The sequence below is a fragment of the Oryctolagus cuniculus genome, chromosome 1 (assembly GCF_964237555.1).
Source record: "Oryctolagus cuniculus chromosome 1, mOryCun1.1, whole genome shotgun sequence".
Taxonomy (NCBI): domain Eukaryota; kingdom Metazoa; phylum Chordata; class Mammalia; order Lagomorpha; family Leporidae; genus Oryctolagus; species Oryctolagus cuniculus.
The window spans coordinates 190,316,809-190,337,064 of record NC_091432.1 but is presented as its reverse complement, the minus strand read 5'-3'; the positions used below and the strand labels follow the sequence as shown (position 1 = coordinate 190,337,064).

At 38.8% G+C, this 20,256-nt stretch overlaps 1 protein-coding gene across 1 annotated transcript in view; it reads right to left on the bottom strand.

The window, feature by feature from the left end:
* Positions 1–20,256, bottom strand: part of IFT74 (intraflagellar transport 74) — a 116,406-nt gene that overhangs the window by 5,303 nt on the left and 90,847 nt on the right. Inside the window, exons 17-18 of the mRNA XM_002708044.5 lie at positions 4,022–4,185; positions 1,992–2,117 (exon numbers count right to left, since the gene is read on the bottom strand). Coding sequence (XP_002708090.2) covers positions 1,992–2,117; positions 4,022–4,185 — 290 coding nt within the window. The remainder of the gene's footprint in view (positions 1–1,991; positions 2,118–4,021; positions 4,186–20,256) is intronic.

Genomic DNA, 20,256 nt, shown 5'->3' with positions numbered 1-20,256 from the left:
TGTGCCGGCGCCGCTAGGCGGAGGATTAGCCTAGTGAGCCGCGGCGCCGGCCAATGTGGCAGCTTTAAGACTGTATGTCCTATGTAAATAATCAGAGATATGAAACAAGAAGTTTAGGGATAGGAGTGCTCCTCATAGCATTATTTGAATATTTTTTAAACTAGAAATTACATAAATGTCCAATGACAGGGAACTGGTTCAGTAAATTATGCTATATCCATATAGCAGAATATTATACAGCTAATAAGACTCACATTAAAATTATACACACACACACACACAAGGGAAAGTACTTCTGTTATATAGTTAACAAACAAGCTACCAAACAGTGTGTTTATGATACTATTTCTCTGAACGTATATAAACAAAAGTGTACTTATGTATATGTATAAATAAATGCATAATGTATGCAAATGTATAAATAAATCACACACATAAACAGACTAAAAGAATCCATTCATATCATAATGACAATAAGAATTGTCTCTTCTGGGTAGTCTAAGAGACTGGTTATTACAATTTATTTTATTTGCAGTTTTTATGAGTTTTCAAAATTTCTATCTTAGAAATGCTTTACTTTTGAATTTTTGTTCAAGCTGTTACCCAGTGTATCACAAAGGTTTTGCCTAGGACAGTATTTAGCACAGAATGGTCTGTCAACATGTTTTTAGAAGGCAAAATTAATTCATTCTGAGGAGAGATGGTATAGAACTTGGCTCAGGAGTACTAGCTGTTAGGGAAATGCAAATCAAAGCCGCAATGAAGTTTCACCTCACCCTGGTTAGAATGGCTCTCATACATAAATCAACAAACAAAAAATGCTGGCGAGGATGTGGGGGAAAAGGTACCCTAATCCACTGTTGGTGCAAATGTAAACTGGTACTGTGGAAGACAGTATAGAGATAGCTCAGAAATCTGAATATCGACCTATCACACTACTCAGCTATGCCACTCCTGGGAATTTACCCAAATGAAAAGAAATCAGCATATGAAAGAGTGATCTGTACCCTCAGGTTTATTTAGCTCAATTCACAATAGCTAAGATATGGAATCAGGGCCAGCGGCCCTGTGGTCTAGTGGACAAAGCCTCCGTCTGTGGTGCTGGCATCCCATGGGGGCACAAGTTCAAGTCCCGGCTGCTCCTTTTCCAATTCAGATCTCTGCTATGGCCTGGGAAGGTAGCAGAAGATGGCCCAAGTTCTTGGGCCCTTATACCCATGTAGGAGATCCAGAGAAAGCTCCTGGCTCCTGGCTTTGGATCAACACAGCTCTGGTCATTGCAACCATTTGGGGAGTGAACCAGTAGATGAAAGACTTTTTTCTCTCTCCCTCATTCTGTCTGTAACTCTACCTCTGAAATAAAGAAATAAAATCTTTAAAAAAAAAAATAGATATGAAATCAACCCTGATGCCCTGATGCCACCAACTGATAACTGGATAAAGAAATTATGGTATATATACACTGTGGAGTAGTATTCAGCTGTAAAAAAAAAAATGACATCCTGTCCTTTGCAACAAAATGTAATATATTGAAGTGAAATGGACATTTTGAGATTCGATGACTGTTTACAGCCCTTGTCTCTTCTGCTGAGGAACAGTGGTTTTTTTTTCCCCCTTCATACTATTTGTTGAACTCTTTACTTAGAGTAGGGTTAACTTTATGATGATTAAATAAACTGAAAATAGATATTTATAAAAATTAAGAATGAGGATAGGAGAAGGAAGAGAAAGAAGGGTTGGGTGGGAGGGAGGGAGGATAGGGTGGAAAGTATCACTACGTTACTAAACCTGTACATATGAAATACATGAAGCTTGTATAACTTAAATAAACTTTTTAAAAAGCCAGAAAATCTGGAAAATACATAAAACAAGTTCTGTGGGTTTTTTTTAAAAGAAATTTTTTGGAGGTAAAAAACATAGATTAAGAGAATAGGACTGATAAACAGATTGAAAGGAGAAGGGAATTCCAAAGTTATTTTTAAAAATTTTACCTGTGCATGTGTCTCATTTTCTTGCAATTTTGTTTTCAGTGTCTCATGTTCCATGTTTAACTTCTCCATTACTTTTTTAAATGCATTTCTGCGTGTTGATAATATGGTTCTCTCCTGATGTAATTTCTAGAAAGAGTGAAACAGAAGTAAATGACAGGCTATATCAAATATCTAGTAAGCCAATATAAATCATATTTGACTTAAATAATTTCATTGACTATTCTGATAAAATTTTACCAAGGATATAATTACTCTAAAATCTGTTTGTAAAACTATTCAGTGAATGATCATATTAAGTATGGAATTGATTATACAGATAGGACCAAAAGTCAAAGGCATCACATAAATAAGAGCAAGTGTCTGATAATAACAATAGATAGAATTACAAAGGAGAGAAAGTTCCAATATGGGAAGCAGTCCATACAGCAGACATAGAATGACAAACACCTTAAACAGCACTCTGACCTCAGAATTAGCCCCTAAGGCATTTGAATCTGACTGAAAATCCCATGAGAGCATTTCAGTCATGGAAAGCCAAGACATAGTGGCAAAAACAGTTCTGCATGAAAGATCTCTGTGAGTGAGACCCCAGTGGAAAGGCGCCATCAAAAAAGGATGTACTTTTCTCGGAAGGGAGGAGAGACCTTCCATTTTCCATATGGCCCTGTCTAAATACTGACAGAGTTTGTGGATTCAAAATAATAGCCTTGGAAGCTCATGTCTAAAGCCACGGTGGTCACTGACATCAAAAATAAGAGTGTAAATTGTTAAATCAACAACAGGAGTCACTGTGCACTTACTCCCCATGCTGGACCTCTGTCTTTAATGAGGTGTACTATGAGAATTAATGGTAAAAATTGTCTTCAAACTGTGCTTTCTACTTTGTGTGTCTCTGTGGGTGCAAACAGTTGAAATCTCTACTTAGTATAGAGTTGGTCTTCTGTATATAGTCAATTAAAACCGAATTAATTAATTAATTAATGGAAAATGGAATAGAAGAGGGAGTAGGAGGTGGATGGGAGTTGGGGTGGTAGGGTGGGAATGGGAGGAAGAAACACTATATTTCTAAAAGCTGTACATATGAAATTTGTATTCATTAAATAAAAAAAAATCTTTGCTTTGAACTATATAACCAATGTTAAAATTACCTGATATAATAATGATTCTATTAATGCTGCCATATCTGTTCCTACTCTACCAAATTTTAAATTAATGTAAGGGACAGTAGAAAGAGGCTGCCAAAGGGCTGTTGTTGTGGCACAGCAGGTTAAGCCTCCACCTGTGACACCAGCATTCCGTATGAGTCCCAGTGGCAGTACTTCTGATCCTGTTGCCTGCTTTTACACTTGGGAAAGCAGCAGTAGATGGCCCAAAGTCTTGGCCTCTGCCACTCTCATGGGAGAGTTAGATGGAGTTCCTGGCACCTGGCTTCTGCTTGGCCCAGCACTGGCTATTACAGACATTTGGGGAGTAAAACAGCGGATGGAAGACCTCTATCTCTGTCTCCCCGCCTTTCAAATAATAAATAAATGAAAAATATTAAAAAAAAGAGACTGCCACATTTTAAGTAGGAAGTGTTGTATCAAATCCACATTTAACAAAGTTCACATTTATTGAAATGCACTGTATCATGTAGTAGCTTACAGTCTGCGTTTCTATTTTTGCTTAAAACTATCACTGAAAATTCCAACTACATAAGTAAACATAGCTTATATATAAAATAATCAACTGAAAACAAATCCTGGATGATGGTATTTCAAAAGGTTTATGGAGAATATAATTAAATGAAAGTTTGGTACAAACTTTAAAATCCATGCATATGAGAGAAGGTCTTCTAAAAGTTCATAAAAAATGTGCATTATCAAAAAGCTATGCATGGATTTAAAAGGTGTTTTATACCAAATAAACTTATCTTAATCCTATTCCTCACAAAATTTTGAAGTGCCTTCATATATATATGGACATATATATATATTTGATCAAGAAAAAAACAATTAGAACTGTAATTTTGAAAGACTGTTAGCATTTACCTTTTTCTTTTCTTCAGCTGATGACTTTAAAGCTGGCAAATCATTATAAGTCTCCAGATCAGTTGTCATTTGCTTAATTTTGTTTTTGAGAGAATGTTGTTCTTCAGTCATCTTACTTTCCAGAAGCTCCATTTTCTGTAGGTCCAACCGTAGACGTTGACTGTCTGAAACATAGGAATTTAAGGTCATAATTAATCAAAAATTTTATTCCTTTCACAAAGGAAATGAAAAGCAAAAATTTAACAATCACAGGAAATATATGTTCACTGAAACAAGTGAAGCAAATAAAAATATTTTTTAAAATTTTTAAAAAGTTCTTTCCCTTGTAAGTTATTTTACCCAGTGTATATTACCATATCTCTCTATATGCTCATATACACATATAAAACACATTGAGGGTTTTTTCTTATCTAAAAATGTAACATATTAAAAGATAAAGACCTTTGTAATAGGGCATGACACATAAACACAGTTATGTATGGAAAAAAATCATCTTTTTAAAATGCATATACTTTATAATTGTATACACAGTCAATTCTTAGAATTTGCAGTAGTTATGTTATAAAAGTATAAAGTCATTATGAATGAGTTAGCAAATACTAAACTATTGATCTCAGAGAAATGTAGGGTTAGGATCCTGTGAGCCTCTGTTACATTTTTGTCAAACGATCAATATATAATTTTGTTTTATGTGTGTATATAACATGTATTTTTAAAAAATAGTTATTTATTTATTTGAAAGTCAAAGTTACACAGAGTGAGAAGGAGAGGCAGAGAGAGCGAGGTCTTCCATCTGCTGGTTCACTCCCTAACTGGCCACAACTGGAGCTGCACCAATCTGAAACTAGTAGCCAGGAGCTTCCTCTGAGTCTACCCACATAGGTGCAGGGGCCCAAGCACTTGCGTCACCTTCTACTGCTTTCCCAGGCTATAGCAGAGAGCTGGATCAGAAGTGGAGCAGCCAGGACTTGAACCGTTGCCCACATGGGATGCTGGCACTACAGGCAGCAGCTTTACCCACTATGCCACAGCACTGGCCCTTAACATGTATTGTTGATTGTTAACACTGAACTGATGAGCGAGCCACACTATAACTTACACCAGAATGAAGCTTATCTAACACAGATTATTCCATAGTTCACATCACAGCCCTTTTGCACTTGGGAACATTAGATAGTATACCAGTACTTTGGGAACCATTTTAAACAGCAGGATCACCAAAAGAAAAGAACATAAAACTGTGAAAAGTGTGTGCTAAATATACACAAGGGAAAATTTGTTTAGAGTATGAAAAGAGAAGGTGGCAAAGTACTCCTTTCTTTAATCTCTAATGGGAACATGTATGTCAGGCCATTCCTAGTTTTCACCACTCTGTGCAAGTCCATGAAGGACCATGAAAGTAAACCAAGTATTAATTTTCAGGTTACAAATTAATTTTAGTAAGCTGCAAATTCTTAATCCATGAACAATGAGGACTGAGTACATGTGTGTCTCATCTTTCATTAATAAATATGTGTCAGATACTAAGGATGTAATAGAAATCAACAAAGATTGTTTTCACTCAAGGAACTATATTCTAGAGGTAGAACCAAGTAATTAAATAAGCATTTACAATAAACAGGATCACTATGAAAAGAGCAGTATGTGGTTCAATAACAATATGTGACAGGGGTCAAGAGGGCTCTCCAAGACACGCCTGTCTCTAAGACAGGCCTTGACAATTAGGAATCAACTGAACAAAGGTCAAAGTGTTCCAGAGGAAACAATCAACATGTACAAAGTCTATAGGTAAGAAAGCATGGTACCTTTGGGCAAGTAACAAAAGTTCAGTAGATTAAATCACGTTCAATGTTATTTAAAATTCATACTAAATAGTATTTAATATTCATACTAAATATATATGAATAAGTAAAAAATACTTTCAAAGTCATTAATTAAGAAAAGAAGTCGGGGCTGGCATTGTGGCATAGCAGCTAAAGCTGCCACCTGTGACACCAGCAGCTCATATGTATGCAGGTTCGAGAACTGGCTGCTCTACTTATGATCCATCTCCCTGCTAATGTGAATGGGAGAGCAGCAGAAGATGGCCCAGGTGCTTGAGCCCCTGTGCCCACGTGGGAGACTAGAGGAAGCTCCTGCTTCCTAGCTTCAGCCTGGCCAAGCCTGACTATTGCGCTCATTTGGGGAGTGAACCAGCAGATGGAAGATCTCTCTCTCTCTCTTTTTCTCCCCCTGCCTGTTTAACTCTGCCTTTCAAATAAATAAATACATTTTAAAAAGAAATAAAGAAGAGAGGCTGTTATCCAATCGAATTTTTTAAAAATTGATATAATTAAATCAGTATTCCTTGAATGTTTCCTTAAATTAAACCATGTTGACCCACATTGTGAAAATATACATATATGTATATGTAAATATAAATATATACAGGACTTATGTATTGTTACAAAGAGTCTTGTTTTGTTGGATTCATTTTTCTCAGGGTTGTAAATAGTTACAAGCCAAGGTTCTGAACAAGTCACCAATACTTATGGTGCTTTAATACTCTAAATAGGAAATACACTTAGCTTGTAGGGAATTTAGTAAATAGTCATAGAAATTTAACTACCAAGTTTAATTTAAATATATACTAAGTAAATATATTTAAGAACTATGCAAAATTATTTTTCTAGAGAAAATGGGAAAATGGTGTTTGGTATAGGGTAAAGTTTATTTTCCTTTAACAACAGGTCCCTGTGAAGGGCTAAAAGTTTCTCCAAGGGAATAGACAGGAAGAGGATGCAATCTAGTTCCTTCTGATATGCTATGAAGTTGAAAAGTTTACCAAACAGTGTGTACATAGTAGCAAAATCTCAGAAGGAACCACTTTGACCTGGGGAAATGTTTCTCAAATATTCTGCCATCAGCACATTTGTTTACTCCATAGAGTTTCCTTTCCAAAAATATAAATAAAAACCATTGCTGACAGATTCCTTGCCTCTTTACCAATGTAGTACACTGGTGTTTCTCTCTCTCTCTCTCTCTCTCTCTGTCCGCCCCCCCCCCCCCCATTCACGCTCCCCTAGGGAGACTTGTAGACATTCTGCCACCAATGCCTTACTCCCTGAAATTTTTGTATCATAGACATATTGTGTATCTGTTTATGAACAGTGGCCTTTTGGAAGTTCACAAATAATTTATAGTATCGGGATCAGTGTTGTGGCAGAGTGGGTAAAGCTGCTGCCTGTGACAAAGGCATCCCATATGGGCACCAGTTTCTATCCTAGCTTCTCCACTTCCAGTATGACTCTGCTAATGATCTGAGAAAAGCAGTAGAAGATGACCCAACTAGTTGGGCCCCTGCTACCCATGTGGAAGACCTGGAAGAAGCTCCTGGCTTATGCCTGGCCCAGCACTGGCTATTGTGGCCATCTGGGGAGTGAACTAGCAGATGGAAGATGTCTCTTACTGCCTCTCCATCTCTGTGTAACTCTTTCAAATAAATAAATCTTTAAAAATATATATATATATATAACATTCAAATATTTTCTTCACCCTCCCCCCAACAAGTAATTTTGCCCTCTTGGGGACAATACTGCCCCATTAAAAACATGGAGTACCTAAGACAATCAAATGAGTCCCAATTACAACCTCAAGGGTAGAAGGGGAGGCACTTCGCAAAAGGGGAATATACAATCCATTATTTCTTAAAGGTAAATAAAAATGTTACAAACTTCCGAAGGTGATTTTTAGATATAAGAAATTTCTTGAGGTGAGGATGGTATTAGGGAAAGAAAGGAAGAATGATTTCTATGTTAGTATAAATGATATTTAAGTGTTGTTTAATAATTTAACACTAAATAACTTATTAAGTTAAATTAGCTGTTGGGTCAGAGAATTCAGCTCCTAAAACAAGAAAATTTCTAGTAAAATATTTTCCATAGTAATACATCATATTTTTACCTTCATTGAAGCCAGTTCTTATTTTTCAACTTTACGTGTCTACAGAAAACATGGGAGCTGGTGTTGTGGTGCAGCAGGTAAAGCAGCCACCTGTAGTGATGGCATCCCATATGGGCGCCAGTGCAAGTCCTGGCTACTCCACTTCCAATCCAGCTCTCTACTATGGCCTAGGAAAGCAGAGGAAGATGGCCCAAGTCTTTGGGGCCCTGTTCCCGTGTGCGAGACCCGGAGGAAGCTCCTGAATCCTGGCTTCGGATTGGCACAGCTGCAGCCATTGCAGCCCTCTGGGGAGTGAACCAGTGGATAGAAGACCTTTCTTTCTCTCTCTCTCTCTCTCTCTCTCTCTCTCTCTCTCTCTCTCCGCCTCTGCCTCTGCCTCTCTGTAACTCTGCCTTTCAAATAAATAAATAAATAAATCTCTTTTTTTAAAAAAAGGCAGAATCCTTGACCTCTCTTGAAAAAAAGAAAGAAAACATAATGGCAAGTTTTTAAAAGGAAATGTAAATATACAGTATAAAAGTATGGAAGATATACAAAGTTCTGATTATTGAATTTGTTTCCTGGTATTGATATTCACCTTTTAAAAATGTATATTTCTAGACAGCTGTTACACAAAGATATCTTAAAGGAGGAAAAAACTTGAGTTAATACTGACCTTAGATCTGGTCTAAAACACAAAACAAAGGGTTTTTTTTAGGTAGAATAATAAAACACAAAATTCTTTAGTTTATAGAAAAACAGGAAATAGAGATTTAAAAGTAGCCTTACATATGAAAAAGAACTGAAAAAAATATCTTGAAAAATTATTTGCACACCTCTGCACCCTGCAGCATAATTCACAATAGCTAAGAGGTGAAGCAATATAAATATAAATATAAATATAAATATAAATATAAATATATATATATGGATGCATAAAGAAATATGAGCTATGTATACAACAGAATGCTATTCGGTCGTAAACAAGAAGGAAGTCCTGTCACATGCTAAAACATGGATGAACCTTGAGGATATTATATTAATTGAAATAAACTTGCTGCAAAAAGACACATAGCATATGTATGACTCCATTTATATGAGATATTTAAAGTAGTCCAAACCATAGAAACAGAAGTCCTATGTACTTAAAAATGGTCAATATGAGAAATTTTGTTATATTTTGCCACAATAAAAATATTCACTGAGGCTGGCGCCGCGGCTCACTAGGCTAATCCTCCGCCTTGCGGCGCCGGCACACCGGGTTCTAGTCCCGGTCAGGGCGCCAGATTCTGTCCCGGTTGCCCCTCTTCCAGGCCAGCTCTCTGCTGTGGCCCAGGAAGGCAGTGGAGGATGGCCCAAGTGCTTGGGCCCTGCACCCCATGGGAGACCAGGAGAAGTACCTGGCTCCTGCCATCGGATCAGTGCGGTGCACCAGCCACAGCGCGCTGGCCGCGGCGGCCATTGGAGGGTGAACCAACGGCAAAGGAAGACCTTTCTCTCTGTCTCTCTCTCTCTCTCACTGTCTACTCTGCCTGTCCAAAAAAAAAAAAAAAAAAAAAAAAAAATTCACTGAAGCCTATAGTAGATCTAAATGAATGTTAGACTGTGTCTCCTCTAGTTTCCTGGCATATAATTCAGACATACAATTAAAACCATGATTGGGGCTGGCACTTTGGCACAGTGGGTTAAAGCTGCGGGCTGCATCACCAGCATCCCATATGGGCGCTGGTTTGGGTCCTGGCAGTTCCACTTCTGGTCCAGCTCTCTGCTATGGCCTGGGAAAGCAGTAGAAGAGGGCCCAAGTCCTTGGGCCCCTGCACCTACATGGCAGACCCGAAAGAAGCTCCTGGCTGCTGGTTTCAGATCAGCTTAGCTCTGCCACTGTGGTCATTTGGGGAGTGAACCAGCAGATGGAGGAGTTCTCGCTCGCCCTCTCTGGCTCTACCTCTCTCTGTAACTCTGTCTTTCAAATAAATAAAATAAGATCTTAAAAAAAAAAAGACAAATAGGCCGGCACCGTGGCTCACTTGGTTAATCCTCCGCCTGTGGCGCTGGTACCCCGGGTTCTAGTCCCAGTTGGGGTGCTGGATTCTGTCCTGGTTGCTCCTCTTCCAGTCCAGTTCTCTACTGTGGCCTGGGAGTGCAGTGGAGGATGGCCCAGGTGCTTGGGCCCTGCACCCACATGGGAGACCAGGAGGAAGCACCTGGCTCCTGGCTTAGGATCAGCGCAGTGCAGAGGCCGCAACGCGCCGGCCATAGTAGCCATTTGGGGGGTGAACCAACGGAAAAAAGGAAGACCTTTCTCTCTCTCTCTCTCTCTCTCTCTCACTGTCTAACTCTGCCTGTCAAAAAAAAAAAAAAAAAAAAAAAGACAAATAAAACCGTGGCCAAAACTAAACAGAAAACAAATGTCAGAATAACAACAATTGTCCATCTATATTACCACTAATGCAACAGTACATTAATTTTATTCAGTATACATATATAGGTCCATAATCCAAAATTCCTGCCTAATTGTTTTAGAACACAGAAATCCTGGATTTTATAAAAATATAATATAGCATACATACTATTTATTACATAACTGCCACGCCTGGGTCTGAGGTAGTACCCTGTCATCAAGTATATGACTATTTTTGCAACAAAAGCATGAAAAGTCACACTAGCTAGGATAATCAAAGACTATAAATAGCCTCATATTAGCTCAAATCAAGTTAGGTTTTGCTATGAAAATCTTTTATATTTTGAGATTCCAAAAAAAGTGTCATAGATCCATTACTCAATTTTGATATTTCACCATTTTAAAGTTACTAAATATTTGTTTTTATTTCCCATAATCTCACTAACTGCCAGAGTAAATTCCAAGTAGACAAATAAAACATAGCAGATTGTCCACCCACATAGAATCCAGGAGTTCACAGGGGCTGGCATTGTGGCACAGGCATGCCATATGGGCACCAGGTCATGCCCTGGCTGCTCCACTTCCTATCCACCTTCCTGCTAATAAGCCTTGGAAAGCAGCAGAAGATGGTCCTAGCATCTGGGCTCCTGTAATCACATGGGAGACCCAGATGAAGCTCCTGGCTCCTGGCTTCAGTCTGGCTCAGCTATGCCTGTTTCAGCTACTTGGGGAGTAAACCAGAATATGGACAAGCTCGCTCTCTTTCTCTCATTGTAACTCTTTCAAATAAATAAAATAAATCTAAAAAAATTATAAAAACCAGTTCACAAACCAAAGATTCCATACAGATACTTAATATGACCTTATCCAAAGCAATTTAAGTGTAACTTTGTATATGTGTTTCCAATCTCTGACATCCAGTGGCAGCCAGTAATCACCTATAGCTTTAGCAAATTAAATATGTCTACCCCAAATTGAAATAATCATTGTTACATAGATTACAAGTTGAAATGACATTATTTTGAATATATACTAGGTATAATAATATATATTATCAGAGGAAAGGAACCAAAATGGCAGCTGAGAACAATGTTTGGTAAACATCTTCTCACAGAGATACCAAATTGAAGATATTCATGAAATCAAGTCACTTGCAGAAGCACTACAGAAGGACTGCTGCTATCCCTTATGGGCTCCAGTTCTATGCTCCACTTCTGATCCAACTCCCTGCTAATGCACCTGGGAAAGCAACAGAACTGGCCCAAGTACTTGGGCCCCATACCCATGTTGGAGACCAAGCTCCTGGGTCCTGGCTCCTGGCTTTGGATCAGCCCTGCTTTGGCCATTGTGGCCATTTTGGGGATGAACCAGTGGATGGAAGATCCCCCCCCCAACCCTGCTTTCAAATAAATAAATATTAAAAAAAAAAAAGAGTTACAGAAGCCAGGTGAGAGACCACAGTGCCTCATTTAGGTATAACAATAAGAAAACCAGCATAGAAGAAAACAGAAAGGAGCTGCCCTCATTACTCCTTCCATAGCTCCAAAAGTACAGTGTAGAGAGATGTCTCCTGCTTAGGGAGGGTGAGACAACTGAATCCCAGAACCAGCCCCACAGTAATGAAATTCAGAGTAGAGCTGGGCCCCATGATCCCTCTCCCCAGCTCTACACATAAAGACTGAGTATCTGGAGCCTCTACAAACAGTGGCAACCACCACCTCCCTAGTCACTTGCAGAGGAGGCGGGGAAAGGGAGCTTCACATGTTGCGATCTAGCACCTGATAAAGCCCAAAGGTCCCTACCCCTGAGACAATGCTCACAGAGTAAGCTTCCAGACTTGTCCCAGCAATAGGCAGAGACCTAGTGCTCAGGTAGGACAGACTCATATTAATGTATGTCACCACCGTTGGCCTTAAGCAGGCCTGGCATAACACACCTGGGACTTAATGTGACTACGGGACCCAGCGTGCTAGCAGTCTGAGTATCCAAGGCTGCCTTTATCCCCTTCTTCTAGTTTTGGACAGGTAGTAAGGAACTTTGCTTGGGACTCAAGATTGGGCTGGTAAAGCTTAACACCAAGCAAATTTTGATGGTACCTGTCATTAGGCAAGTGCTGATAGATGGAACCTCTAGACTTTGCCAGTATAAGCAAACACCTATGTCCCAGTGGAATGGATGTGCTTTGGCTATACTACCACAGCCTCACATGAGCTTGATGTGCAACCCCAAGATTACACAGGACCCAGTGACTGAGATGCTGGTGTTACCTACCTAGTACTACCTGGGTGGTAGAAGGACTGCCCCTATCAACCCTCTTAAAACCTTGGACAGAAAGAAGAACCCATAGGACTGATACTGGTCTCGGTGCTAGGATGATAAAACCTACATTGAGCAGAGTCTAATGGTCCCTCTTCTGAGGCCAGTGTCTGCAGAGCCTCTATACCTGCTTCAGTGCCATGTGGTGTTCCATTGCCAAGGTTGATCAATTTCATATCCTTACCAGTGGCTGGTAGGAACAGCACTGGGCAGAGACTCCACCTCAGCCACAGGTAGGTCATAGCAGTAGAGATTTTGGTCCTACACCAGGCTGTACTGGTTTGGGTGGGCTATAGGATCCAGGTGTGATCTAATATCATGGAATTGGTAGACTCAGGACAAGGAGTCTGTGCCTACTCCTCCCCTAGGAAGAGGCATGTAGGATTTTAAGCACTTCTCCAGTTCATTCTGAACAAGCAAGAGACAACTGAGAGATATGGAAATAATTAAACAAATTCAAATAGAAACCCATCAACTGGCAAGTATATTACATGAAATAAAAAATGTGATAGAGGTATCAATAGCATAATAGATCAAATATAAGTAGGAATTAGTGAGCCTGAGGATAGGCTATTTGCAAATACACAGTTGAAGGAGAAAAAAAAATCAAGAAGAATAACGAAAGCTTAGGGGAGCTTTAGGACAGCAAGTTTGCTCTTTGAGTAAGGAGCAAATATCCTAGTTATTGGGGTTCCAGAGGGATTTGAGAATACTAAATGTGTAGAAAGCATATTCAAACATATAATAATGGAAAATTTCCCAAATATAAAGATACAATTATCCAGGTAAAAAGAGGTCAAAGGTTACCAGCCATTCAACTCAGCCAGATCTACACTAAGACACAATTAAGCTATCCAAGGTTAAAGATAAAGGATTCTCAAAGCTGCAAAGAAAGAAGCAAATAATACATAAAGGGGTCCCAACTTGCCTGACTGCAGACCTCTCAGCATAAAGTTTTCAGTACAGGAGAAAGTGGGATGAGACCTTCACAGCGCTAAAGAAACAAACAAAAGAGCCAACCAAGAATACAACAAGCAAACTTATCTTTGAGTTTAAAGGCAGAGATAGAGACATTCCCAGATAAACACAAACTGAGAGAAATTATCACCACTAGACCTCTCTTTCAAAAAATGATAAAAGGAGTTCTTCAGACTGAAGGAAAAAGCTGCTAACAAATAAGAAAATATCATAAGGTAGAAAACTTGGTGGTATGAGTAACTACATAAACAAATTCAGAACGCCCTATTACTGTAAACTTGGTGTAAAAACATTACATATTTAGAGTGAAGACTAAAAAATAATTATTACATCAAAATGTTAAGAGACAGGCAATACAGACAGAGGGAAAAGGAACATCAAAAATTCAAAATGTGGTAGAGAGATGCAGTGCAAGTGTAGAGATCTTTATTAGTATTTCTTACTTGTTTGGTTTTTGTCTCTTTCTGTATCTTTTTTTTTTTTTTTTTTTTTTTTTTTTGGACAGGCAGAGTTAGACAGTGAGAGAGAGAGAGAGAGAAAGGTCTTCCTTTTTTTCCGTTGGTTCACCCCCCAAATGGCTGCTAGGGCCGGCGCGCTGAGGCCTGCGCGCTACGCCGATCCTAAGCCAGGAGCCAGGTGCTTCCTCCTGGTCTCCATGGGGTGCAGAGCCCAAGCACCTGGGCCATCTTCCACTGCCTTCCCGGGCCATAGCAGAGAGCTGCACTGGAAGAGGAGTACCCAGGACAGAATCCAGTGCCCCAACCAGGACTAGAACCCGGGGTGCTGGCACCAAAGGCAGAGGATTAGCCTAGTGAGCCGCACGGCGCCGGCCTCTTTCTGTATCTTTATAATCAATGTCAAGTTGCTATTATTTCAAAATACATGGTTATAAACAAAAGAAGTTTTGTATAAGCCTCATAATGCCCACAAAGCAAAAATCTTTAATAGACTTAGCAAAAATAATAAGCAAGGTATCAACTTGGAGAAAATCACTTAACTACAAATAGAGATTGCAAGGAAGGAGAAACAAAGAAATGAATTACCATAACAATACAAAACAATTATCAAAATGGCAGTAGAAACACCTTACCTAGCAATTACTACCTTAATATAAATAGGTTAAATTCTCCAATTAAAAGAAAGAGTAGACAGGCACTGTGGCATAGAAGACTAAGCATCTGCCTACCATGCCAGCATCCCAGACAGGTGCCAGTTCAAGTCCCAGCTGCTCCATTTCTGATCCAGCTCCCTGCTAATGCACCTGGGAAAGCAGTGGAAGATGGCTCAAGTCTTTGGACCCCTACACCCATGTAGGAGACCCAGAAGAAGCTCCTGGCTCTTGGCTTTGGCCTGGCCCAGCCCTGGCTGTTTGGCCATTTGGGGAGTTAACCGGCAGATAGAAGATCTCACTTTCTCTCTGCCTTCCAAATAAACAAATAAATCTTAAGAGAGAGAGAGAGAGAGAGAGAGAGAGAGGCTGAATGAATAAAAATCAAGACCAAATTGTAAGTGGCTTAAATCACTTCACAACTAAGAAAACACAACTGAAAGTATGGAATAAGATCTTTCTTGCAAATAAACCCAAAAGAAAGACAGAGTAGAGATACCTCTTTCAGATAAAATATATTTTAAATCAAAAACAGCAAAAAGAGACAAGGGAGGTCATTATATAATGGTGATGTGTTCAGTTCAGAAAGAGGAAACAATTAATACATATGCACCCAATTTTGGAGCACCCAAATATAGAAAAGCAAGATATGATGGGTCCCCTACTATTACTGTATTGGAGTAATAGTAGTAATAGTAATAGTAATAGTAATAGTAATAGTAATAGCAGGAGTAATTACTATATTGGAGTACAGTACAGTACAATGCAGTAATAACAGGGGACTTTAACATACCTTTTCAGAAATAAACTGATCATCCCAACAGATAATCAACAGAGATACAGCAGAGTTAAACTGCATCATAGATCAACTGTACCTAATAGACATCCACAGAACATTCTACCCAATGGCTGCAGAATACACATTCTTCTCAACAGCACGTGGATATTCTCTAGGACTGATCATATGCTAGGTCAGAATAAGTCTCAGTAAGTGTAAACAAATAGAAATCATACTAAGTATCTTTTCTGACCACAATGCAATAAAACTAGAAATCAGTAACAATAAAAACTTCGGAAAATACACAAACACATGAAAATTAAACACTGTATTCCTGAACAACCAATGGGTCAAGGAAAAAATTAAATAAGAAATTAAAAAACTTCCTGGATGAAAATGGACACACAATACCAAAACCAATGGGACACAGCAAAAGCAGAACTAAGAGGAAGTTTATAGAAATCATTGCTTGTATTAAAAAAAAAGAAAAACTCAAATAAAAAACTTATTGCTGGCCGGCGCCGCGGCTCACTAGGCTAATCCTCCGCCTTGCGGCGCCAGCACACCGGGTTCTAGTCCCGGTCGGGGTGCTGGATTCTGTCCCGGTTGCCCCTCTTCCAGGCCAGCTCTCTACTGTGGCCAGGGAGTGCAGTGGAGGATGGCCCAAGTGCTTGGGCCCTGCACCCCATGGGAGACCAGGAGAAGCACCTGGATCCTGCCATGGGACCAGCGCGGTGTGCCGGCCACAGCGGCCATTGGAGGGTGAACCAATGGCAAAGGAAGACCTTTCTCTCTGTCTCTCTCTCTCTCACTGTCCACTCTGCCTGTCAAAAAACAAACAAACAAACAAACAAACAAAACTTATTGCTGCACCTCAAAGAACTAGAAAAAACAAAAACAAAGTAAATCCAAAATTAGCAGAAAAAAGAGTAAAATTGAAAACACAAATGCATTTCAAATACTAAAAATATAATAAAAATGAAATGAAGCGCTAATTCTTTGAAAAGATAAGACTGATAAACTCTTAGCTAGAATAAGAAAAAATGAGAGGATTAAAACATAAAAACAGAGATGAAAATGGGGACAATACAACTAATATCACAGACATATTACAGATTTTGAGAGATGACTATTAACAATTATTTGGCAACAAACATGACAATCTACAAGAAATGAACAAATTCCTGGACACAAACACTTTACCAAGACTGAATCATGAAGAAATAATGAGTAGCAAGATTTAATCACCAAGGGACAGGCATGGCGGGTAAAGCCACCACCTGTGACACTGCTATTCCATGAGTGCTGGTTTATGTCCCGGCTGCTCCCTGCTAATGGCCTGGGAAAGCAATAGAGGTTGGCCCAAGTGTTTGGGCCCCTGCTATCCACACGGGAGACCAGATGAAGCTCTTGGCTCCAGGCTTTAGCATGGCCCTGCCCTGGCTGTTGCAGACATTTGGGGAATGAACCAGCAGATGGAAGATCTCTGTCTCTATCTCTCCCTCTCTGTAACTCTGACTTTAAAATACATAAATTTGTGGCCGGTGCTGTGGCTCACTTGGTTAATCCTCCGCCTGCGGCACCGGCATCCCATATGGGTGCCAGGTTCTAGTCCTGGTTGCTCCTCTTCCAGTCCAGCTCTCTGCTGTGGCCCAGGAAGGCAGTGGAAGATGGCCCAATGCTTGGGCCCTGCACCCGCATGGGAGACCAGGAGGAGGCACCTGGCTCCTGCCTTCAGATCGGCGCTGTGTACCAGCCATGGCAGCCATTTGGGGGGTAAACCAACAGAAGGAAGACCTTTCTCTCTGTCTCTCTCTCAATGTCTAACTCTGTCAAATAAAAATAAAAAGAAAAAGAAAAATACATAAATTTATCTTTAATAAAAAAGATTTAATCACTAATAAAATAAAAAGTCTCTCATCAAAAAGTCCAGGGCTAGATGGCTTCACTGCTGAATTGTTTCAAACACTTAAAGAATGATTAAAACCAAAACTCCTTAAATTATTAAAAAAAAAAAAACAGAATAGAAAGGAATTCTTCTAAACTCATTCTATGAAGCCAGAATTACCTTGATTAAAAAAAAAAAAAACTGGACCTGGATACAATAACAGCAACAAAATCAGGAAGCAAGCAAACTATCTACAGGCCAACATCCTTGATGAACATAGATATCCTTTGATGAACAAAAATCATCAACAAAATATTAGCAAATCAAATCCGACAACACATTAAAAAGATTAATCAGCATGATAAGTGGAATTAACACAAGGGATGCAAGGATATTCTAAATATAAGCAAATCAATAAATGTGATATAACAATAGAATGAAAAACAAAAATCTTATGATCATCTCAATAGATGCAGAAAAGGCATTGAATAAACTGCAACATGGCTTCATGATAAAACTCTGACCAAATTAGGTACAGAAAGAATCTATCTGAACATAACAAAGCCTGTTAATAAGAAGCCAATAGCTATTATCATTCTGAATGGAGAAAAGTTGAAGGCTTTCTCTTTAAGATTTGGAACAAGACAAGGATACTGACTTTCGCCTTTTATTCACCATAGTATTGGAAACCCTAGCCACAGCAATTAGATAAGAGATAAAGATCATCTGAATCTGAAAGAAGAAAGTCAAATTGTCACTGTTGCAGATGATATGATTTTATATATAGAAAAAAGTTGATAGAAACAGTAAACAGATTCAGCAAAGCTGTAGGACATAAAGTTAATGTGCAAATATTGGTAGCATTATGATCCACCCAAAGTGAATTATTTGAAAAAGAAACCAAGCAACCCATTACCAAAACAAACAAACAAACAAACAAACACCTACAAATAAACATAGCCGAAGAGGTGAAACATCTCTGCAATGAAAACAACAAATAATTGATGAAAGAAACTCAAGAGGACATAAAGAAATGGAAAGACATCCTATGTTCATGAATTAAAAGAATCAATATCATTAAAACGTATATTCTGGGGCTGGCATGTGGCACAGCTGGTTATGCCACTGCCTGCAATGTTGGCATCCAATATGAGCACTAGTTAAAGTCCTGGCTGTTCCACTTCTGATCTAGTTCCTTGCTAACATACCTGGGAAAGCAGCAGAAGATGGCTCAATTACTTGGGCCCCTGTACCCATATAGGAGATCAGGATGGAGTTCCAGTTTCATGCTTCAGCCTGGCCCAGTCCCAACCTGTGGCCATTTTGGGAGTGAACCAGTAGATGGAACACATACTCTCTCTTTTTGTCTCTCTCTAACGCTGCCTTTCAAATAAATATATGAATCATTTTTTAAAATGTGCATTCTACCCAAAGCAATTTACAGATTCAATGTAATTCCTATCAAAATTTTAACATTTTTCACAGAACCAGAAAAAACATCGCTAAAATTTGTTTGCAACCACAAAAGACCCTGAATAACCAAAGACTCTTGAACAAAAAGAACAAAGGAAGAGGCATTACACTTCCCAACTTTAAGATACAGTAATTAAAATAGCATAGTATTGGCATAAAAACAGACACGGAGATCAATGGAACACAATACAAGCATAAATAAAGCCACAAATCTACAATAAACTGATATTTGACAAAGGTCCTAAGAAGATACATTGGAAAAAGAACAGTTTTTTCAATAAATCATCCTGGGAAAATTGGCTATCCATATGCAAAAGAATGAAATTAGACCATTAATTCTTACTCTGTACAATCATCAACTCAAAATTGATTAAAAACCTAAATTTAAGACCTAAAACTCTGAAATTACTGAAAGAAAACATAAAGGAAAACTTTAGGAGATTAGAATGGGCAAAGATGTTTTTGTACCAGACCCCAAAAGCACAGGAAACAAAGGCAAAAAGAGACCAATGGGATTTCATCAAACTAAAGTGCTTTTGCCACAGCAAAGAAATCAATCTAAATAGGGTGAAAAGACAAACTACAGAGTGGGAGAAAATATCTGTAAGCTATACATTTAATAAGGGGTTAACATCCATAATACATAAAGAATTCAAACAACTCAGCAGCAGAGAAACAATTACTCTAATTTAAAAATGGGCATTAAATCTAAACAGACATTTCTCAAAGGAAGACAACAAGTAGCCCTCGGTACAAGAAGCATGTTCAACATCACTAATCATCAGGGAATGCAAACTGACACTTCAATGATATCATTTCACTCCAATTTGTTTGGCTGTTATCAAAAAGATAAAAAAGAAAAACAAAACAAGTGTTTTGGTGAAGATGTGGAGAAAAGGGAACGCTTGAAAACTACTGGTGGGAATGCAAACTAGTCAGGAAATGGTAGAGAACACTATTGCTAACCCTCAAAAAAATTAAAAATAGAAATACCATAGGATCCAGCAATCTAATTACTGGGTATACAGCCAAGGAAAAAGAAATCAGTGTCAAAAGACATCTGCACACCTGTGTTTATTGCAGCACTATTCACAAGGCAAGAAATGGAAACAACTGATGAAAAGGACAAATTCTTGTCTTTTTACAAGACTATAGATGGAGGCATTATCTTAAGTGAAATCAAAAGAGAAGAACAAGTATCACATGACTTCACTCATATGTAGAATCTAAAAATGAGGTGATCTCAGAAAAGTTAAAAGTACAATGGTGGTTTATCAGAGGCTGGGGAGGGAATGGAGAAGGAAGGGGTGAGGAAAGGTTCACTAATGAGTACCAAGTTATAGTTATACAGGAATAAGTAGTTCTAGGACTA